The 22,179-nt window shown below is 32.3% G+C and overlaps 12 protein-coding genes across 12 annotated transcripts; 10 read left to right on the top strand and 2 right to left on the bottom strand.

Moving 5' to 3' along the window:
* Positions 1–1,177: 1,177 nt before the first annotated feature.
* Kpol_1072p31 (uncharacterized protein) lies at positions 1,178–2,758 on the top strand (the record flags this gene model as incomplete). The annotated part of the gene is made up of 1 exon (XM_001644969.1): positions 1,178–2,758. The coding sequence occupies one exon, from the start codon at positions 1,178–1,180 to the stop codon at positions 2,756–2,758; it is 1,581 nt and encodes a 526-aa protein (XP_001645019.1).
* Positions 2,759–3,477: 719 nt separating this feature from the next.
* On the top strand, positions 3,478–4,179 carry MGE1 (mitochondrial nucleotide exchange factor MGE1; the record flags this gene model as incomplete). Its single annotated transcript, XM_001644968.1, has 1 exon — positions 3,478–4,179. The coding sequence occupies one exon, from the start codon at positions 3,478–3,480 to the stop codon at positions 4,177–4,179; it is 702 nt and encodes a 233-aa protein (XP_001645018.1).
* A 1,014-nt stretch (positions 4,180–5,193) lies between these two features.
* Positions 5,194–7,875, top strand: Kpol_1072p29 (uncharacterized protein; the record flags this gene model as incomplete). Its single annotated transcript, XM_001644967.1, has 1 exon — positions 5,194–7,875. One exon carries the CDS (start codon positions 5,194–5,196, stop codon positions 7,873–7,875), a length of 2,682 nt encoding a protein of 893 aa, XP_001645017.1.
* A 363-nt stretch (positions 7,876–8,238) lies between these two features.
* On the bottom strand, positions 8,239–9,070 carry RPL33A (60S ribosomal protein eL33; the record flags this gene model as incomplete). Its single annotated transcript, XM_001644966.1, has 2 exons — positions 8,239–8,543; positions 9,052–9,070. The coding sequence occupies 2 exons, from the start codon at positions 9,068–9,070 to the stop codon at positions 8,239–8,241; spliced, it is 324 nt and encodes a 107-aa protein (XP_001645016.1).
* A 2,091-nt stretch (positions 9,071–11,161) lies between these two features.
* On the bottom strand, positions 11,162–11,605 carry POC4 (Poc4p; the record flags this gene model as incomplete). The annotated part of the gene is made up of 1 exon (XM_001644965.1): positions 11,162–11,605. The coding sequence occupies one exon, from the start codon at positions 11,603–11,605 to the stop codon at positions 11,162–11,164; it is 444 nt and encodes a 147-aa protein (XP_001645015.1).
* A 319-nt stretch (positions 11,606–11,924) lies between these two features.
* Positions 11,925–12,590, top strand: DFR1 (dihydrofolate reductase; the record flags this gene model as incomplete). The annotated part of the gene is made up of 1 exon (XM_001644964.1): positions 11,925–12,590. One exon carries the CDS (start codon positions 11,925–11,927, stop codon positions 12,588–12,590), a length of 666 nt encoding a protein of 221 aa, XP_001645014.1.
* A 1,436-nt stretch (positions 12,591–14,026) lies between these two features.
* Positions 14,027–15,361, top strand: Kpol_1072p25 (uncharacterized protein; the record flags this gene model as incomplete). The annotated part of the gene is made up of 1 exon (XM_001644963.1): positions 14,027–15,361. One exon carries the CDS (start codon positions 14,027–14,029, stop codon positions 15,359–15,361), a length of 1,335 nt encoding a protein of 444 aa, XP_001645013.1.
* A 452-nt stretch (positions 15,362–15,813) lies between these two features.
* Kpol_1072p24 (uncharacterized protein) lies at positions 15,814–16,752 on the top strand (the record flags this gene model as incomplete). The annotated part of the gene is made up of 1 exon (XM_001644962.1): positions 15,814–16,752. The coding sequence occupies one exon, from the start codon at positions 15,814–15,816 to the stop codon at positions 16,750–16,752; it is 939 nt and encodes a 312-aa protein (XP_001645012.1).
* Positions 16,753–17,388: 636 nt separating this feature from the next.
* On the top strand, positions 17,389–18,255 carry Kpol_1072p23 (uncharacterized protein; the record flags this gene model as incomplete). The annotated part of the gene is made up of 1 exon (XM_001644961.1): positions 17,389–18,255. One exon carries the CDS (start codon positions 17,389–17,391, stop codon positions 18,253–18,255), a length of 867 nt encoding a protein of 288 aa, XP_001645011.1.
* A 179-nt stretch (positions 18,256–18,434) lies between these two features.
* On the top strand, positions 18,435–18,968 carry PPT2 (holo-[acyl-carrier-protein] synthase; the record flags this gene model as incomplete). The annotated part of the gene is made up of 1 exon (XM_001644960.1): positions 18,435–18,968. The coding sequence occupies one exon, from the start codon at positions 18,435–18,437 to the stop codon at positions 18,966–18,968; it is 534 nt and encodes a 177-aa protein (XP_001645010.1).
* Positions 18,969–19,301: 333 nt separating this feature from the next.
* On the top strand, positions 19,302–19,928 carry ABP140 (tRNA(Thr) (cytosine(32)-N(3))-methyltransferase; the record flags this gene model as incomplete). Its single annotated transcript, XM_001644959.1, has 1 exon — positions 19,302–19,928. One exon carries the CDS (start codon positions 19,302–19,304, stop codon positions 19,926–19,928), a length of 627 nt encoding a protein of 208 aa, XP_001645009.1.
* Positions 19,929–20,533: 605 nt separating this feature from the next.
* Kpol_1072p20 (uncharacterized protein) lies at positions 20,534–22,144 on the top strand (the record flags this gene model as incomplete). The annotated part of the gene is made up of 1 exon (XM_001644958.1): positions 20,534–22,144. The coding sequence occupies one exon, from the start codon at positions 20,534–20,536 to the stop codon at positions 22,142–22,144; it is 1,611 nt and encodes a 536-aa protein (XP_001645008.1).
* Positions 22,145–22,179: the final 35 nt, after the last annotated feature.

Below are 22,179 nucleotides of genomic sequence, written 5' to 3'. Positions count from 1 at the left end.
TATATTTTTGTTTTCTATGTTATCATACAAAGAAACTTTATGTATTCAATCATTTAAGTGTAAACGCTTCTTATACACATCTTAAAAATAAACATTTAGTTCATGATTTGATTATTTCAAAAACAATTTGTTAAGTAGAAAACAAAAATAAATCAAGTTTTAATACATAATTCCCTAAACCTATTAAATATATTCTAACCAATTCCCAAATACCTTCAAAATATCCTACATTAAGATACAAGTTACTTGTCAAGAACCAGTGTCATCTTATATTCAACATTGTTTCTAACTTTACTATGTACATATTATATAAACTGAAATGAAACTACTCAATCACGTGATATATTATTTCTCTAAGATCCGGTACGAGAATACCTTCAATTTTTAGTGCCGTAATAGATCAATCAATAAAGATTAGCAATTTTCTAGGAGCATAATAGAATGAGTAAGCAAACCGTTAGCCAAGTTGAACTAGTATGGAGTTATGAGAAATAGAAATATATAATATATCACCAAGTTTTAGGTAATGAAACCAATGCATTTCACCACTCTGGGCGGAATATCACTACCCGGATATAATACATTTGGAAGAGTCGGGTCCATCACCTAAATAAGTATCACCATTAACGAAATGAATCAAATAATCACTCTTTTCCGAGAGTTTTAGATCAAGAAATTGCATCAAATTGTAAGATTTAAAAAGATCGAAGAGCTGAGGAATATTAGCAAGATGTGATATATTTGTTCATGTACATCTATATAAATATACATATATATATGATTTAGGAGTGGAGGTAGAAGAATTTCTAAATGAGTGAAGTTGAAATTGTTTGCTATTTATATGTAAATTGTGAAAACTACCATTAGAACAGGACAAAAGGAAGACAATATATAAAACAAAATTATATTGGATTTGAATAGTATTGCTACTCACTTATAGTCTGCCGGTTTGTCCAAAGAAACGTTTTAATTAAGTGATTTTGAATTATATCTGTTTATATAATCTGATAAAGTCACTTGCTATTGATTTTTTTTGTTTTCTTTCATTACCAAGCATTATTGATATCGTATCTTTTTTTAAATTGCATTCTGCTTTTGTGCATTTCAAACAAATATTATTATCGTTACCATTCCTTTAATTTCAAAAGCTTGATTGTAAGCCAGTAATAATTTCATAATGTCAAGCATTTTCAGACCTCCAGAGTCTGCTAAACCAAATGCCAAATCTCCTAAGTTAACATTACCAGGTTTAGGTAAAAATAGTAATACCGTCCCTTCAAACGACAGAAATGTATATCTTTCTTCAGCACCATCTTCAAAAAGTGAAGGTCCATCAAGTAGTTTAGGTTCCTCGGTATCGAGACCAGTAACTCCACAGCCTCCTTCATCTGATTCAACAATTGTGCCCAATTATTATAAATCACAGCAGATAAACTCTGCAACTTCATCTGGATCATCTTCTTCGTTGACCAAAAAAAGTAGGCCCGCACCTCCTCCACTACCACCTTTAGTAGTAGCTAAAGGTAATAACTCGCAACAACCAGGTTCAAAAGGTTCATATACCAATCTATCAGCTTCTCTCCAGAAATTAAAAATCAACACAGATACAACTAATGATAGTTTGAACAGTGCTTCCTCAGGGAAAAAGACTCCAATACGGATAGATGGCGATACCAGTGGCAATATGATTTATTTAAGTAAGGATCTGAATGCTTCCACAGATTCGTACCCTTCAGCTTTAATTAGTTCATATGATCAAAATAGTAGCGCCAATACTAGCCCATCGAAATCACCATATCGCAATGGGACCAATTCAACCCCTGGTAATGATATTGATGAGATTGGAGAAGAATTATGGAACCATACACATTTCAAAGATGAAATAGTTACTTTAGGATTACTTGGTGAAGGTGCCGGTGGTTCAGTTGCCAAATGTAAGCTAAAAAGTGGCTCCAAAATATTTGCATTAAAAACTATTAATACTTTAAATACTGATCCTGAATACCAAAAGCAAATTTTTAGAGAATTACAATTCAATAAAAGTTTCAAATCGGATTATATCGTAAGGTACTATGGTATGTTTACCGATGAGAGTAATTCTTCAATTTTTATCGCAATGGAATATATGGGTGGGAGATCATTAGATGCAATTTATCTGAACTTACTAAATCTTGGTGGGAGAATTGGTGAGAAAGTTTTAGGGAAGATAGCAGAATCCGTTTTACGAGGCTTATCGTACTTGCATGAGAGGAAAGTTATACATAGAGATATCAAGCCGCAGAATATATTATTAAATGAGAAAGGTCAAGTTAAATTATGTGATTTCGGTGTTAGTGGAGAAGCAGTTAACTCGTTAGCGACAACATTTACAGGTACTTCATTCTATATGGCTCCTGAGAGAATCCAAGGCCAGCCATATAGTGTTACATGTGATGTTTGGTCGTTAGGTCTAACATTATTAGAGGTTGCGCAAGCTAAATTTCCATTTGGTTCAGATAAGATGACTGCAACTATTGCACCTATCGAACTACTGATGTTAATTTTGACTTTTTCACCACAACTAAAAGATGAACCAGAGCTAAACATAGTCTGGAGTAAATCATTCAAGTCATTTATTGAATATTGTTTAAAGAAAGACCCCAGCGAAAGGCCATCACCAAGACAAATGATACAGCATCCTTGGATACAAGGTCAAATGAAGAAGAAAGTAAACATGGAAAAGTTTGTTAGGAAATGTTGGGAAAATGACCGTACTTAATTTTTCTAACTAAACAAGACATCTATTATCCATACTTCTCATTCTTCATCATCAATCCAAATAGATAAAGACAATAAAAAACACACGGAAAAAACAAGGGAGAAATGCATATTCAAATTAATGAGTCTCATAAAAGCATTCCCAAAATAAAATTTATCGTACCAATAGCCATAAACTTTCATGTCCCCCATTTTCTCTTTCATATGTTTTTTCTTGTTTCTGACACTTAGCATTTAGCATTCAATTAAATAAGTTATAAATACCAACTCATACGAAGTTTATTACAAAACTTTATTCTAGATAATAATTTATTTTAAAACAATTATTGCCCAACAACTATCCTCCAAAACAGAGATCCAATCTTATCAATTGTATTGTCAGAAGTCCAATTACTGTCATTAATGAAGGATGGCTGGTGAATTAGCTAACTTTTATCGTCATATAGATCACATGATACGATAATTATCTCTTGTGACAAGGTGAAAAATTAATCAAATTAAGTTTAATCCCAACAAGTTATTAACGAACTAGTCAACCTTTCGATTAAGCAATAAATTGCGCTGTAATTGAATTGTCATTTAAAATCTTTATGTGTATTTCATACATTCGTTAGACATTTAATTTAATTTAATACTATATCGATATCTTCTAGTATCTGTGACGGTATACACATACTATTAGGATTACTTTAAAACACACACATATCAAGAACTATAACTATGATGAGGGCTTTTCCACGTGCATTGGTCAGAACTGCTACTGTCACTAGAGCTATTGCTCCAATTCAAGCCAGAGCTTTCATTCCGTTACGTTCTACTAGTTTCAATCCAATCAGGGCTTCATTGAGAGCCTATTCTGACGAAGCCAAACCAGAAACTGAAAAGACTGAAGCCTCTGAAGAAAATTTAACTGAAGAGCAAAAAAAGATTAAAGAATTGGAGACTAAGTTGAACACTAAGACCAAAGAAGCAGTTGAATTGAAGGACAGACTTTTGAGATCTGTTGCTGATTTTAGAAACTTGCAAGAAGTCACCAAGAAAGATGTTCAAAAGGCAAGAGATTTTGCATTGCAAAAATTTGCTAAAGATTTGCTAGAATCTGTTGACAACTTTGGTCATGCATTAAATGCCTTCCAAGAAGATGATATCAAGGGTAACAAGGAAATTCACGATCTTTACACTGGTGTTAAGATGACTAGAGACATTTTTGAGAAAACTTTGAAAAAACATGGTATTGAAAAATTGGATCCAATGGGTGAGGCATTTGACCCAAATAAACATGAAGCTACTTTTGAGTTAGCACACCCAGATAAAGAACCAGGTACCGTCTTCCATGTCCAACAAATTGGGTTCACTTTGAATGACAGAGTCATTAGACCAGCTAAGGTTGGTATTGTTAAAGGTAACGAAGAAGATAAATAATAGTTGTTCCTTTACCAATTCCAAGTGAAGTCACAAACAGTTAATTAAATGAAAAAAGAATAAAACGCACTAAAGATTAATGATTCCAAAATTAATGTTCTCTACTTTTGTAATGATAATCCATAGCTCAGTATATAGAGTTTATATGTCCCATGTATATACCTTAACCAATCTATTTTTAATATATTTTTTTCTACTATATTATACTCTGTATAAATAAATAACCAGTCAATAGAGCTATCACCTGAATGTATCACATTCTCATCTTTTGCTGACATCTTGAACCTTTTAGAGTCATCATAATAATCATCATCAATGAGGTATTACTACATACCACGTGATCATACATATCTTGTGCCTAGTACCAAATTTCGGTAAATATTTATAAAAGACAAAACTTATTTAAGATGAGATCTGGTAACAAAGACCAATTCGATAACTACAATACTAAGATTAGATTGAGTTATCAAGTAGATACGCTTTAGATTACTTTTTGATAGGATTACTTTCAATATTTGGTTGGATAACGGATATAATTAGTGAACTAAAACTAGAAGTTTTTGAAATATTCCATATTATATTATTTGCGGTAATTAGAGAAAGTCGTGATACAAACCTATATTCAACTGGTCTCAAGTTTTATATTATTATCTATAGTTGAGATTCACCAAATTGCCATTAGAATTCCGACGGTAGTGACTGGAAATTGACATTTGTATTTCAAAAAGAGACAATATTATTTTGACTTTCAAGGAATCTGTGGGGGGGATTATTTAGTGTATCTGGTTTCCATTTATTTTAAGAAAAGGAAATTTTAGCCAACTTCCAAACTATAATTATCAGATAAACTAGTTGTAGAGAAGATATTTGGTAGTTTTTGAGTATTATAGACCTGTTTCCCATATTTTTTACTTTAAGAGGTACTAGTTATTCTATTTTAGCCTTCAATTTCTAATCAAATTGTAACTGACAAACCATTGGATGAAAGTTTATATTTAATCAATTTAATATTAGATGTCTTCAATTTCAAATCGACATACCTACTATGGGGGTGGATCTAATACCCAGCATACCACTAACATGGTTAGATCTCCATCGGATAGACTTTCAAAACTTAAAAGGAAACAAATTACGTTTGGCCCTTATTATATCGGATCTACTTTGGGTGAAGGTGAATTTGGTAAAGTAAAGTTGGGTTGGACAAGAAATCCAACGTCAAACCAAGAGGTTTCCAAACAGGTTGCAATTAAATTAATTAGAAGGGATAAAATTGTGAAAAATTCAGAAAAGGAAATTAAGATTTTTAGAGAAATTAATGCATTGAAACATCTGACACATCCTAATATAGTTAAATTAGAAGAAGTACTCCAAAATTCCAAATACATTGGTATTGTATTAGAATATGCCTCAGGCGGTGAATTCTATAGATATATACAAAGGAAAAGGAGATTAAAAGAGACTGCTGGTTGCAGATTATTCACACAATTAGTAAGTGGTGTTAATTATATGCATTCAAAAGGTCTAGTCCATAGAGATCTGAAGTTGGAAAATCTGTTATTGGATAAACATGAAAATTTAGTGATAACAGACTTCGGTTTTGTAAATGAATTCTTGAAAGATAATGATTTAATGAAGACTTCCTGTGGTTCACCTTGCTATGCAGCTCCTGAATTAGTTATTAGCACTAAACCTTATGAAGCTCGCAAGGCTGATATTTGGTCTTGTGGTATCATTCTTTATGCAATGCTTGCTGGATATTTACCCTGGGATGATGATCCACAAAATCCTGAAGGTGATGACATTGCGAGATTATACTATTTTATCACCAGAACATCTCTAAAGTTTCCAGAATATATTTCCCCTATCCCTAGAGACTTACTAAGAAGGTTATTAGTCTCAGATCCACGAAAAAGATTGAACATACGACAAATCCAACAACATGAATGGTTAAGGCCGCATTCTGAATTTTTATCAATAACTCCAGAAGACTGGGATAATAAAATGAAGACCGAAGTTGCTCTGTCTAATCCACAACAGAATAATGAGAAACTGAATAAGGCCTCATCTGTGGAGTCATCAACGTCAAAATATTCTAATAGTGACAAACGGGACACTTTAATCATCGATACAGCTATGCTCCTATCACCTGTACCACCGCAAGAATATCAATCTTATATTATAACAAAACCATCATCTGTGAATGAAGATACTTCTAGTTCTACACAAAAAAATAAAAAAATGCACAGTAGAAGCAACTCGGCGGCATCAATAGCATTACAGGCAGTTGTTGATGCTGAACTTGAAGCTAGTCAAAGAAATCAAGACCATATCAATACAGTCAAAAATGAAGTTAACAGGAATGAAAATATGAACACCAAGGAAAAACGGAGTAACAATAATAGTGACAATAAGAAGCAAGAGTATATTAATTTACAACAAGTTTCTAGAAATGATACAATGCAAGATAGAAGTATGGGAATTCGAGCCGAATTTATTCGATCAGCTGGAAATAATGAAAGGGAAGATATTCAACTGAAAAAGGTAGAAACAAATTACAATGGTGAAAATTCCACTAGGGGGTCGCATAATTCCGGAAAACATAGAAAACCTAGACCAACTTCTTATCATCCTGGATCTAGTTCTGGAAGGACAAATTTGTCTCCTTATGATTTCAATACATTTAATACTAATACAGAGAGTTCAACTAAAAAAGTTATCAGTCAACTTGAAACGTTACAGTTTGATTCGACACCTTCATTAATAGTCGATACTGAAGCTACAGGCATGCCTGTTAATTCGTCTCCAAAGATCCTCTCTCAACGTTCATTTTCTATGAGTAAGCCATCTTTGGACTTACAAAGTGTTACTGCTGATTTGATTAAGTTTCAAGGAGAAAATGATTCAGCTGCGAAGTCTATTCATGAACATGTAATGGGCACTAATTGGCAATATGTTCCACATTCTATTAGTTCTCCTAAAAATTCACTTGGCCGCACTCCTGAAGAGTATGATTCGTCTTTACAACATCCACCAAGTAGCGGAGGTAAATATGAAACTGTATTAACTGATTCTAATACATCATATAATTCTATTACACAGGAGAGTGAGAAATCCAAGACCTCTCCGATGTATGAAGCATATATGTTTACTGATGTTTCGACACAAAGAGATAAAATCAAAGAGGAAAAGAAGGGAAGTAAAAAGAGATTCAGCATTTTATCATTTTATTCCTCATATAATAACAATTCTAAAACTAGTTTCGATTCGTCTGATACAAAGAGCCGCGCAGATCATAGTTCCATTGGAAGCCCCCAATTGACCCCAGGTCATGCCACGCAAGGAAGAGCAGATCTATCAGTAAGAGATCGTAATACTAGAATGCCTTCAATGACGAATAATACCAATAATTCACACTTGAAGAATGAGAGAATTATCTCCCAAGCAGAAAGTGATATTGAAGATGTTTACAGAAGGCGTTCTAGTAAACCAATTAAGAACGATAAGCGTTATTCTAGTATTGAAATTGGTAGAGACAATACCGCCAATAAAATAGGTACGAGGAATAAACGTGCATCAATGATGGTTCCAAATTTACAAGAGCATAATACCAATATTCCTGAACTCAGACCCCAACGTGAACAGTCAACCGCCAAAAAAGTAATTGATTTCTTTAAGAGAAGAAGCATGAGATTATAACCAAAAGATAATTATTTAATTTTTTTTTTTTCATTATTGCATCAAATATATATTTCAGATACCCTAATTTATGCCATTATATTAATATGTAATTATAATATGAATATCTATATTGACATTTTAACTCATATATTTTCATTAATATTGTATGCAATATTCGTTTGATATGAACATCTTAGACAAACTCAATAAGAAGAAATTATTTGAGATTACTTGAAGTGAATTAAAATTTAGATATAGATATAAATGTGAAGGGAATAATCAAATTTATGAAATATATATATATAATTAATAATTTTTATTACCTTCTACCTAATTAACTATTTAACAAACATAAACAAATGATAAAATTGTTAAAGATGCTTAGATGTTAGATGGGTACAAGAAGATTCTGACGGAGGCACCGAAAGTCTTAGCTGGTAAGTTGTTTCTGAACTTAGCTCTAACAACACCAGAGTTACCGTGAGTTCTAGCAATCTTACCCCAGATAACTCTAATCTTGGAACCTCTAATTTCCTTAGAGGCTCTGTAGACGTAAGCTACACGCTTACCCAAGTAGAATTGAGCATCTTGTGGGTTAGCAACACCTTCGATTTTAATCAAAGAGACGTTTGGGTTGTTAACTTTCTTGGATCTTTGGTATGACAAGTGCTTACCTTTGACGTACACTGTAAAAAATAAAGATGAAAATAAACCAGTACATTCGAGTAAAAGTATTTTCAATAAAATATGTTAGTAAAACAATGAACTTTCAAATATTCTTAATAAAGTTGCTATTTTCTTCCCTACTATTAATAAATCATTCAAATTAAGTCGTGTTGACTTCACATAAATAATTCCACTGTACAACTTTTAATCTAATCTAATCCAACCATTTCGTATTATACTTTTATCTGTAATAACTTCTTAATCCTTTTTTCTTACTTTCAATTCCTAGTGTCTTGAGATTACTCACTTATTTTAAAAATCCATTAAAGTTCTGCCTGGATGTCATTAGGATGGCATACCAAACCAATGGGGGATAACTGTAAAAATGTTTAATCAGGCTTCATCAATGAAGCATTTTAATTAGGAATTAAACAAACTAAATCTGAATGAATTATAATAATCTATCTTTAAAAATAATCAACCTTGTCAAGGCCACCAATTTTATCATTTAACAATAATTGTACATACATCTATGGGATTCAGCCATCTTTGGATAGTTCTTATTGGTCTTTTTTATCTACTAATAGAAACGAACGTTAGAATCAAAAAATATCCAAAATATATATCTAACTATTCTTTAATAGAGTATAGGTTTGATAAATACAATAGATGTTAGCTTATAGTTTCAGTGCTTATTCTGAGCTTTACGGTAACTAACAAGACAGAAGTGGAAGACCATAAACTGAATGAATAATTAATTAAATTTACAATATCAAAGAGGTTGGTTAGAGTTAGACCTAACTTGCACTAGAATAGAAATTGAATATTACAATTTTTTCCTAATGACTTTAGAGACGATGTGAAGTTGTTGTTGGTTGGACTAGAGCTAGAGAGATAGAGATGATGTTTGGTTTGAGCTGTCTGTTGGTTAGAGAGATTGAAAGGTTTTTCTTGTGAAAAGTTTCACTATCATCAAACAGAGCTAGTAAACTAATTAGTGGATAGTTTGTGTATTGCATGCGATGATGATGGGTAGTGTTCCAATCAATAATGGACTGAACAATTAATTAGCTAGTTTCAAACAATTTGGAAAAGTTTCACTGAGAATACCACGCACCAACCAGGTTTCCCACTTTAGGACCATTGCTTACCATACCGTTGTGAAACTTTTCCAAATTGTTTGAAATTGTTTTGTTTGGTGGGAGGGAGATGAGAGTATCGTTCTGTTTAGAAGGAGAAAAAAGCCTTTCTGGACTCTGGGCAGACCACCTGGGGTGAAGACGCCGGTGAGTAGCTGAGCAGGTGGTGTCTAGAATTTTAGAAAGGTAGATTAGAAGGACCTATCTGTCGTGCACCATTAATCTTTGTTTAGACAAGACCTTCATCTCTTACAACTGAAAATGACAAGGTTCACACAAAAGTAGCCTTAATTCTGTAACTAAATGTCTCTCTCTACTCAAACAGACGCGTCTTGCACTACTAACACGATCACGACATTTACAATTCCATCATTTCCAGGAATATTAATTATCACATCGGTAACGGTCTCTTATTCTTGTCTCACTTCTTTTGCAATTTCGACAATACGAACATAATCTGAAAAAAAAAAAACAGAAGAAATTTCAGATACCATACACCACCCAGACACCCAAAGAATGAGCGGATGGTACAGTCACATCAGTTTGGATTCCAATTTTTTCTAGTAAATCATTTGTCACGTATCGATAGAGTCATGTGCCCTAACATTACAAGAGTGTAACCGCCACATCGCTACACCACATACCGCATTTGCCCTAAGCTTTTTTTCGCCGCTACAATTCCTAAATAGGTAACCATTGTCCAATTTCGTCTGTTTTATCTGAGACCAATACCACCGCATAAACGACGTACAAAACATAGATACCTACAGATACACACACACAAAACTTTGGAACTCTCTCTTTTCTTCTTGCCTCTTTCTTTCAGCATTAGGGCAAATCATTTTTTCGCTCTAAATTTTCTTTTTGAAGAGATTTATTCAGTTTTGGAAACATATAAAAGGACCCATCTATTCGAAGTTAGAAAAAATTTTAATCTCTTTCTAATTTAGTTTTATTCTTTTTGTTATTTACTAAAAAAAGTATCGACGTACTTCATAGGATCATTTCTATAGTAATCGTCACTCTTTGACTCTTCACAAGAGCCACTGAATCCAACTTGGTTGATGAGCACCAGAGCCTTCGTACCTCAGAGTGAGAATTCCACAAAACGTTATTATTACATTTTTTAGCTTGATCCGCAGTCCTTAGCGACTCGGTCATCTAATCTGTGAAATAGTTTCTTTTATTATGTCATTTATTTGATATATTGAAGATTCTAGTTTTGCTATTTTTTGCCATATAGATTTTTTGCAGATTTACTTTTTAAGTGGTCATACATTAAATCGTTTCCTTGGCGCGATGATCTTGGCCCTGTTCGTGTACTTCTATTTTTGTAGGAGATGATGGATATTTAATGGGCGGGTGTGAATGGCAGTCTGACAAGTTAATCATATATATTTATTTTTTTTTCTAGTTTTGTCAATCAAAGGTTTGATTGCTAATCTAGAGATTAATTTTGAATATCAATTTCTATATTTTTTATTTTATTTATATAGAACTTATGTACTAATCTTATCGTGTATGTATTGGACACAAGTTTTAATGATTGATATTTGGTCAAACATGTCATTGGTATTGGATGCGTCGGAAGACCATGCTACATAACATGGATGTCTATATTTCTTACAAAGCAATGTCGACAATTGTCTAGTTGTATCTCTGACGCTGTCAATGCTGGTGTCTAGCAAAACTGTACTCACCACATCGTTCTTATCAGATCTTCTAGAAATAGAATAATAATAACATAACAATTTTAAATTGTTAATATCATTCCCGGTATCATTCTCACCAGCATTGATACCTCCTTCTTTGCTACCAATTGTAACCGTAATTGGTATCTTGTTATTACTTAAGTCAACTGGAATAGTTACACTAACATCTAATAACTTCCCAGAAATAGATCCTGAAGGTTCCAAAGTCTTGCTAAATGTTTGCACTGACATCCTAATACACAGAGGAAAAACTCTCTTAATGTACTTTATACTAATATGTCCTTACTCAGGTATTGCCTATTGCTTGTAGCAACAATATATATACACCTTTCTTTATATAGATCAAGAGCCATGAACCTTTAAAGTTTTCTCTTTAAGGTTAACCTCATCGTTATCAAAATTTTTTCATTATGAAATTTAAGAAGTTTCAGATTGAGATTAAGATTTTTTTAAAAAATAGTTGCATAAAGATAAATTAAAGCAATAGGTCAGCGATAATTCTTGAGGTGTTGTACCAATTGAACTTATACATCAAGACTACAGTTGCAATATGTCTCAGTTACCAGTAGTTAGTATTGTTGCATGCTTACTTCCTGAGTTTGGAATCGGTCTTCAAGGTACTCTACCTTGGAGGTTGGCCAAAGAAATGAAATTCTTCAGACAGGTTACTTCAAGTACTTTTGATTCAGGTAAACAAAATGCAGTTATTATGGGTAGAAAGACATGGGAATCTATTCCTGCCAAATTCAGACCATTGCCAAACAGAACCAACGTTGTTATTTCAAGAAGCTTTACTGCAGATCTGGTTCTTTCTGATGATAATTCTTATCTAAAATGTAACTCATTATATGATTCAATTGAAAAATTGAATTCTTCCTATAAGGACAAGATCGAACGTGTGTATATAATCGGTGGTGGTGAAATATATAAAGAAAGCCTGAACTTATGTGATTACTGGTTAATTACAAAAATTGTACCCTTAGAGACAGGATCTGATGATGATGTCCCACCACCAAAAGTTGATACTTTTTTGGATAGCAAAACACTGTCTGAAAATTATATAGAAGATAAAAATGTTGATTTAGGAACATTTTTACCTTCTCAAGTCGAATTACCTGACAAAGAGAGTCCATGTAAAAATTCCAGCGTACCTTTAAAATATGCCCAACAAGAGAGAGGATTAGAGTTTGGATATTCTCTCTGGAGGAAAAAATGAATTTATAAAGATAAGAATTAAACTGAAAAAAAAAATGATATTATTTCAAGCTTGATATCAAATATTTATTTACATCTACACCATTCAAATAATCTATCTATACTCCATGAAATATCAACTTTAAACGCTTGTTTTAACTTATGTAGTAACAATTCAACGCCTTAATTTAAATATTCCCGACTTCTGTAAAAAGTGGACACTTAAACGAATGAACACCTATAGATAAAAATGTATAGACGATCTATTGATAATTACAATAAATTGCAGTTACACAGGGAATAAGACTTCGAAAAACAAAGAAACGTCATTGAATTATGAAAGTTTATTGTAATCCTACTATCGACCAGACTCATTCCAAATATTAACCTGGTAAGTAACTGATCAATAAAGTTGTAGTGACAATTAATCCCCTCCCTTGTTACCTCCCCATAAATCTATCCCTACTTGATAAAAACCCAGTTTGTTTTAACTTCTTTCAATAATTCTATCAATGAATACATCAATGATTAGAATTCAATTGTATCGCACCGTAAAGATACCAAAATACAAGTGCCAAGCCTCTCTCTTTTCTTGTCATTTCAACCTTTATTTTATTTTAATTAATCGAATCAATCAATCAATTGAACTCCAAGAACAAGCAAAGCTCAATGAGCTACTTTGAAAGAAAAATTTTAAAAAAACAAAATATGAACAAGGAAGAAACCAGCTGTATAGCAATCCCATCACAATCCTTCCTTTAGTATCTCATTTACCCACCAACTTAACCAACTCTTCAACAACTGTTGTTCATAAGAGATATGTCTATCCTCTTGAATTTTTCAACCATGTAGTCTCGTTTAGGATAAAATATTGATTCGTTTGAGTGTCACAACACCATCACCATCACCACGACTGTTAATATAAGAAAAAATCATGCACAAGGAATGAATACATTAGTGGAAATACACAGATGGAACTACTGAAATAGATCAACACATAGGGTATTGATCAACCTGGATCATGTTTCTCTTTACGTTCTTCCTCATGGTGAATTAATATATATATGTATATAAATATATGTGTGTAAATAAAAAAGCTAGTTTTATTAATCTTTTCGATTGAAATTGTGTTATTTATAATTGAAATTCATGACTGATTTTATAAAAAAATGAATGAATATAATTCAATTACAATCTTAAGAAGTTTTACAACGTATCAGGTTAATTAGGTTTTAGCTACTGTATATACGTCAATTGTTAAACTTCATCTAGAAACTCCGAGGTCACAAGTTTTAAATTAGAAAGAATCCTAATTGTATACATATCCTTCGATTAGAATTCCATTATTTGTTAACTAATCAATTAAATTATAGTAAAGAGAAGAACTTTTGAAATCATTCTATTTTTTTTCCTACTAATCTAGCCCTTTAAAATATAGATTTCTTTATAATTATAATAATGTCACAACAGGCTAAGAGTTCTACTTGGTCTACTTTTTTAAAATCGTTGGCCTCATTCGATGGTGATCTGTCTAAATTATCAGCTCCTCCATTTATATTATCTCCAGTTTCATTAACTGAATTCTCACAGTATTGGGCTGAACATCCTCATCTTTTTGTAGAGCCATCTTTGATCAATGAAGATAATTACAAAGAAAGATGTACTGCTGATAAAAACGTTGAATCTGCTGATATGGCTAAAATGTTAGCAATCATTAAATGGTTTGTTTGTACTTTAAAATCCCAATATGCATCAAGAAATGAATCTATGGGTTCCGAAAAGAAGCCATTAAATCCATTTTTAGGTGAATTATTCTGTGGTAAATGGCAAAACAAGAATCACCCAGAATTTGGTGAAACTATTCTTTTAAGTGAACAAGTTTCTCATCATCCTCCAATAACTGGCTTTGCTGTCATTAACGATAAACATGATATAACTTTAAAAGGTTATAATCAGATCAAAACGTCCATTTCTAAAACGTTGACTTTAAATGTGAAACAATATGGTCACTCCATTTTCCAAATTGGTGACGACGAATCTTACTTAGTCACTTTACCGCCATTGCATATTGAAGGTATCCTAGTAGCCTCACCATATGCGGAACTAGAAGGGAAATCGTATATTCAATCTTCAAGTGGTATAACATGTGTTTTTGAATATTCTGGTAAAGGTTTCTTCTCTGGTAAGAAGAATTCTTTTAAAGCAAGGATTTTTAAAGCTGCAGCCGATATGGATGACAAATACAAGGCTGTATACACAATCCAAGGCCAATGGTCTCAAAGATCTGATATTACAAAACATAACTTAGCTAATGGTGGTGATGTAACAACTCTATTTTATGATGCTGATAAAGAAAAAGTGGAACATGTATATGTCAAACCAATTGAAGAACAACATCCATTGGAATCAAGGAGAGCATGGCAACAAGTTGCACAAGCAATTATTGCTGGTGATATGAGTGAAATTGGTAGAACAAAAGGTGAATTAGAAAATAAGCAAAGAGAGATGAGAATAGAAGAAGAGGAAAAGGGATTAAAATGGCAAACTAGATGGTTTGATTGCATAAATTATGGTGATAAAATGAAGTCAAATTTAGAATCAGTTACTGAATTTAGCAAACCGGCCAAAGATGACATGTTCGTTAAGTTAGCTGATGACTTGAAATTATCAACTAAAAATGTCCCAAGTGGTACTCTAGTAGGTGATAAACATGATAAAAAATCTGATATTCCCTGTTTACATTGGAATTTCAGAAGAGATTACTGGGATAGTGAAACTCAAGTTGTATTATAATCAAAATAAACCCATTTATTATAATAGTTTCGAAAACTGTTCCCCAATGATAAATAATAATAATAATAATAATAGTCATAATCATCTTCATTAACAATAAATAAATGAATACAATTAAATTAGTTGATTTATACTTTCCCATTGATAAAAATCTATATTAACCATTAAAGTCTGTATACATATCTAGCAATGTACAATACATATTTATTATTTTAATTAATAATTTCCTTTTCTTATACTGACACTTTTGTTTATGTAAAGCCTAACTGTTCGCATTATGACGTAGCCTCTCGTAATAACGATATTTTTATTGTAATGATCCAGCAAAAGAAAAACCTGGGTTAACCATAAGTTAAGAGTATGCTTAAACGATGGAATATTTGGATTTGGTGGATTAGATGACCTGTGGAATACCATTGTAATTAGAAGTTTAGGACTACCCCATTAAAGAAATGTCTGATTCAATTGATGGGCCAATGCGTTTGATTATGGTGCCTTGCCATGGTATCTGGAACCCTCTACATAGATCTAAAGATGGGAAGACCAATTTAGGGCAAGATCAAAGCCAATGGTACCTAGCACCTTTCCAAATTGAAGGTTATGACCATATTTCTATGATAAAGCATGGTCTTGCAGCTATTAATGAGCTTTTAAACCATCTTGCTCAAGAGAAGTCGGTTGTCATTTTCAGTGGTTCTCAAACTAAAAGTGCAGCTGGATGCTTGTCAGAAGCACAGAGTTACTATTTGCTTATGTGGAATATACTGAAGATATCTGAAGATGAACTACGTTTATTGTTTAGGGGGGATAATGAATTGTTGGCATTTATAAATGAAATACATGAGGGATTACTTAAAAACAAAATTTCAGTCGATTCTTTATTTGAAGGTAAATATATTACAACAGAAGAGTTTGCATTGGATTCCTTCGATAATCTTTTATATTCCATTTATAGATTTAAACAATTTATTGGATATTTCCCAAGTTATATCACTATCGTCGGATTTGGATTCAAAGAAGATAGATTTAGAAAATTTCATGCTAAGGCAATTGATTTCGATTCTAATAAGCTGAAATACATATCTATTGATCCAAATCCATTATATGAAAGTTATTTGAATGGTGATACTAACTTTAAGGACACTGAGATTTATCAGAAATATATGCTAGATCTGAATAAAAATGAATTTTCCAATGCAGTAAATTTATTCGAAAAGGATTGGTATGGTAACAGAAATGTTCTATTGTCAAAGAAAATAACCCGTAACTGCCAGAACAGATATCCTGCTTATGATGATGTTAAAATACTACAGTTTAATGAAAAATTGTCAGATATAGAGTATTTTGAACAATATGTTGAAGGTAAAATGCCTTGGTCATTAAAACATTAATTATATAATATGGTATAATTTCTAATGAGACTAAGAAAATTTAATATGCCAAATAGCAAAGTATGGTTATGATTAATTTCTAAACAAATGTCTTACCAGATAAAGAATATCGATATTTTCCAGTGTTCTTGAATATTTGAACTTTAAAAATGTCCTAATGATCCAGATCCGCTGATGTGAATCATTTAGAATTTTTGATAGTCCCTAAATTATTACAATGGGATTATTTTTAAAATAAAAATTAGCGATGAGTTTGTATGACTCTACCGTTCATTTCTCTTGCATGAAATCGTAGATAATACTCAATAATAGTCAATTTTTTGAGTTAAAACATGCAAGATAAAGAATTCTGTCCCCTCTAGTTTATAATTTTATAATATTTGATAGATTCATAGTAAGTTGAGATGAGTTTCTAGACTTTCGAATGATTTGTATTCATTGTTCTGTGATTAAAAAAATACGTCGTTTAAGATCCATCATCTCTTAAGTACCGAACATTTTAAAGGACCTCATAAAAAAGTGTACCTTTAAAGATAAACCCTAACTAGTTTCTCTTGAACCACAACAACAGAAAGAGCATTCAATTGTATAAGGGTGGGGTTATTTCAAGATTTGTCATCGTAATATATACCCTTAATGAGCTATCCTGGTATATTGCATAAATACAACTCATCACAAGTTGCTTTTGAGTTCAGCCCTCTAAACAATAAAAATGTTGTAATTTTGATAGGTGGGATGACTGATGGACTGCTGACTGTTGAATACACTCCTGGTTTGGTAGATGCATTGGGCTCGATTGGATATTCGGTTGTTCAATTGCAAATGAAGAGCAGTTTCAAAGGGTTTGGTATTTCCTCTTTAAGTGAAGATATCCAACAGATCAAAGAATTAGTAGATTATTTAAGAAGTGAACAAGGTGGAAAACGAGAAAAAGTATTATTATTAGGCCATTCTACAGGTTCCCAAGATGCTATGTCATATTTATTGAAGTATGGGGCAACAGTAGACGCTGGGATATTGCAAGCATCTGTATCTGATAGAGAAGCATTTGGTAACGAAATGAGTACCGATGAGCTATTGCGAATGAATGAGAAAGCTTATTCATTGGTTTGTGATAATAAGCCAAATGAAATTTTGGACTCCTCATATGCTAATTGTCTAGGTGAAGTACCAGTGACTGCTTACAGATGGTGTTCATTAATGATTAAAGGCGGTGATGATGATTACTTTTCAAGCGATTTATCAATGGAATCACTTAGAGAAACATTTGGATCTCTAAGAACTCCATTCTTAATAGCATACTCAGAAGAGGATGAATTTGTTCCTGACCATGTTAACAAGCAGGAATTGATATTAAAATGGAAAAATTGTAGTAATTCAGAATATTGGTCTCAGTATTCTGGTTTAATTAAAGGAGCTTCCCACACTGTCAGACAAGAGGAATCTCAAAAATTACTATATAGCAATATAATTAGATTCATCGATGAATTCAACCTAAAATAAATTCATGGTATCTCTGTAACGACAATCTGTTTAACGATTACTGTTTAGTTGTCAAATGAATAATTTCAAATACATAAAAAACAAAACCTTAAAGCATTCAATTACTTAATAATGAAAACAAAAGACTTTAGAAAAGGTAATAAACGTAAAAAACATCATTGATTCATGATATATATGACATGATGCTGCCTAAGACCTTGCCAATTAGTAATTCAAAAGTTTATGGAATCGGAACTGATATAGTTCATTTGCCTAGGATTGCAAGATTACTGATTCGATATCCTCTAGAGCTGCCTGGAGAAATACGAAATAAAAAAAGTTTCCATAGGATATCAAATAAATTTATGCATGAACAAGAATATTCATATCTACAATCATTGAATCAAGATACCCCTAGAGATGTCAATCGAATAATCAAGTATATTGCAAGTGTTTGGGCTTCAAAAGAATGTTTTTATAAAAGTCTAAGCAATTATGTACCTAAAACCGAATTACCACCAGCTCAAACAATTTATACTAAATTAGCATATAGAACCAAAGACAGAGATGGAAAGCCACTTTTACAAATAGATCCATCTTTTATTAATGGTAATATGAAATATACAAACTTTTTCAATAATTATATTGATCCAAATTTATTTCAAATTTTATTATCGATATCTCATGATAAAGATTACCTTATTGCATTCACTTGCATCACAAACAAGGTATAGAGACCTAATATATGTAAATAATCCATTTATTGTATTACAATAACAAGAATTTGATTCTCATTACAGTTAATCTAATATAACAACTACAATTATTGTCATGGTGATATTAGTCTGTATGGTAATAGTCTGCCCTACCTTGTACGTGTCTTATCTTCGTTAAGGCGAATTCGAAATCGAAACAAGAATAAAGTTTCGAAACTCTTTCACTTTAGGAATATTAAAGATAATTGATATAAAAGTAACATGGGATCAGCTTTGTAGATTGGGTAATTAGTTTAAAAGGTTGTAGATAGTTGATATAAGGTCAATTGATCGAATAAGTTGGTTTTAGCTATGGGTGTTGCTGACTTGATCAAGAAATTTGAAAATATTTCAGGTGATACAGGGGGTAGCCCTGTGCCACGTACAGGTTCTGGTGGTAGTCTTCGTGATGTTACCATTGAAACTTCATCCCAAACTGAAGAAAAGCAATCTCCTGTCAAAGAGGAATCTGTTTCAGCTGAACAAGCAGAACCCGTTGGAGAGGAAGAAGAGCCTGTTGTGGAGGAACCAAATGTGGAGGATGAACATGTCACTGAAGAAAAAATCGAAATTGAAGAAACTCTGGTTGAAGAAACTGTAATTGAAGAAACTGTAGTTGCAGAAGAGCCTGTTGTCGAAGAACCGGCTGGCCACGAGGAAACTACAAATGAAGATTCAAATACTATCGAACTTGTAGAAACAAAGAGTGCATCAGAAGCTTTACCTGTAGAGGAAGAAAGTGCTGAACCTGTCGAAGCTGAAGATGAAGCTGACACTGGGAATCAAAATGAAAATGATATTGAAGAAGAAGAGGAAGAAGAACCAGAACCTGAGGCTGAGGGTGGTGAAGATTCTGCTACTAAAAAGAAAAAAAAGAAGAAGAAAAATAAGAAGAAGAAGAAGAAGGCCACTTCACCATCAGAAGAGGCCAACAATTAACCATAATATCAAGTGTTTGATACCACATTGACTTTTGGATAACATATTGGGACCTCTCAATTAGTAACGATTTAGAAAAGGGAAGAATGATACTAATTCTTTAACAAGTTTATAAACATATATACAATTGTTCCAGCTCTGAAGAGAAATCATTTTAGACAGTATTGGATAATTGTATCATAGATCAAAACTTCAATGTCCAGTTGGTGTGAATGATTTCGTGAAGATTAAAAATTAGTTCTATAGTATATCTACTTATATTAGTTCCCATTCGTACTTATTAATAATAATCAATCATCATATTTATAATAATTCCCTAAAAGTTTACCATCAAACAGACAATAAAGAGTACAGTGAAATGATTAACCTTGTACACAATCCATATCTGACACTTGGAAGCTAATTTACGTCATCTCATCACCATAGTTCTATCTCTTTCTCTCATCGCCTATTTCAAAATCTACAAAAAAGACGAAGAAATAATCGATGAGGTCAAATTCTATAACTTCTTTATAGTAAAAGAGACATGATAGATCAAGCAAAAAAGGAAGACACTCTATAGTAAACTTCTATGATTCACTGAATACGCGGATATCAGGTATACTATGATGCTGGTGAAAGATATCGATAAACTATCTTCCGATCATCTATGGCAAAATGAGGATGATGTAGATGGTGTCGACAGCTTCAATGGAGGACAAGAATTAATACATCTTCTATTTGGAATCTTTCACTTGGACATGCTTCAAATAGGGAACATTGAAACCATCTTACAGGATATCATAAATGTCGTTAATGATGTATTCAAAGCCTGGAACATACATTATCCATGGTCTTATTATAATTCTGTCCAGTTAGAGATAAAATCGTTACCTAATGGTACTAGATATGTATTTGGTGACATATGTGTTCAAGATAGCATTGAAGAACAAGAAAGGTTGATTATTTCATTATTATATAAAGTTTCAGATAAATTATCTGTGAATAATTTTATTAGAATCTGCGATAATTGGTTCGACCTTTTAATTGCAGAATCCAATGAGTTTTTACCTCAGGATTATCAAATCCCAATTGCATTTAATAGATTTTGGTTACATGAAGGGAAACTTAAAGTAATACCTATTACCTTTTACTACAACCGTGGATTGACTCCCGATGAGGCTATACAATTTTTAACAAAATCATATTTCAATCTAATACAATTCGAGGGAATATCAGAAGCAATAGACAGAAATGTATTATCTGGGTATCCAGAGAAATATTTAGAAAATTTGGTTAAGCTTCCAGTTGTTTTCGAAGACAAAGAAATTTATCAATTACTTGCAGAAAACCCCACTATCATTAGTTATATTGTTAGGCAGGTTCTTACAGAAGTAGATATTGCAAGTGTGGTATCAAAAGAAGATGCAAATGGTGAATTATACTCACTAGAAGTATTAATACCTAAAACGCATTTCCAGTTGTTATCTGTGGCACTCGTGAATAGCAATGAATGCTCACCAATGAATCTTCCTCTATGTCATGGTAGAATAATATCTTACATTCTACATTCATTATTAGACAAGGGGAAATTGAAAAAGTGCAATTTGGATATAGAGAACCAATATAGGCAAGGAAAAATATTACCACCATTTGATGCATTTAATTTCAAAGAGGCAAACTTTACCGATAATGAACTCTCTTCAGAAGATGATATTCGAAATTCAAATTTTGTTGAGAAGCTAACGAGTTATATTTCGCAAGTAACAGGCAATCTTAATGACTTAAAACTCAATGAGGTAGATACCAATGATGTAGATGACCTATTAGATTCTTCAGTAACAGAAAATGAAAATAAAACCAACAATAATCAATTTGGACTCGATTCATCTGTTAAAAATATGACTTTGAGTGAAGAGGATTTTTTTGAATTCTATTTGAAAAATGCATTAAATATGAAAGAAGATGACATAGCGAACTGTTTAGCGGATAACAATGAATTGAAACAGGAAAGTGAACAAAATATTACTTCCAATGAGATGTTAAATAATTCTGAATTTGATGACGATGATTATGATAATGAAATAGACACAGTTCTGAAGTCACTAGATATCAAAGAGGATCAGAATGAATATATAAAGGGATTATTGGAATCAATGATAGTAGACGGAAGACCAAATGAATTGATAGAGAACTTTTTAAATGTAATGTTGCAAAAAAAAGATAATGATGAATAAACCATAATATGTGTATATTGGGTTTGAATGCCTAA

This window comes from Vanderwaltozyma polyspora, genomic scaffold (genome assembly GCF_000150035.1).
Source record: "Vanderwaltozyma polyspora DSM 70294 KpolScaffold1072 genomic scaffold, whole genome shotgun sequence".
NCBI classification, from domain to species: domain Eukaryota; kingdom Fungi; phylum Ascomycota; class Saccharomycetes; order Saccharomycetales; family Saccharomycetaceae; genus Vanderwaltozyma; species Vanderwaltozyma polyspora.
Note: the sequence above shows the minus strand (reverse complement) of the source record. Positions and strands in the feature narration are given on the sequence as shown.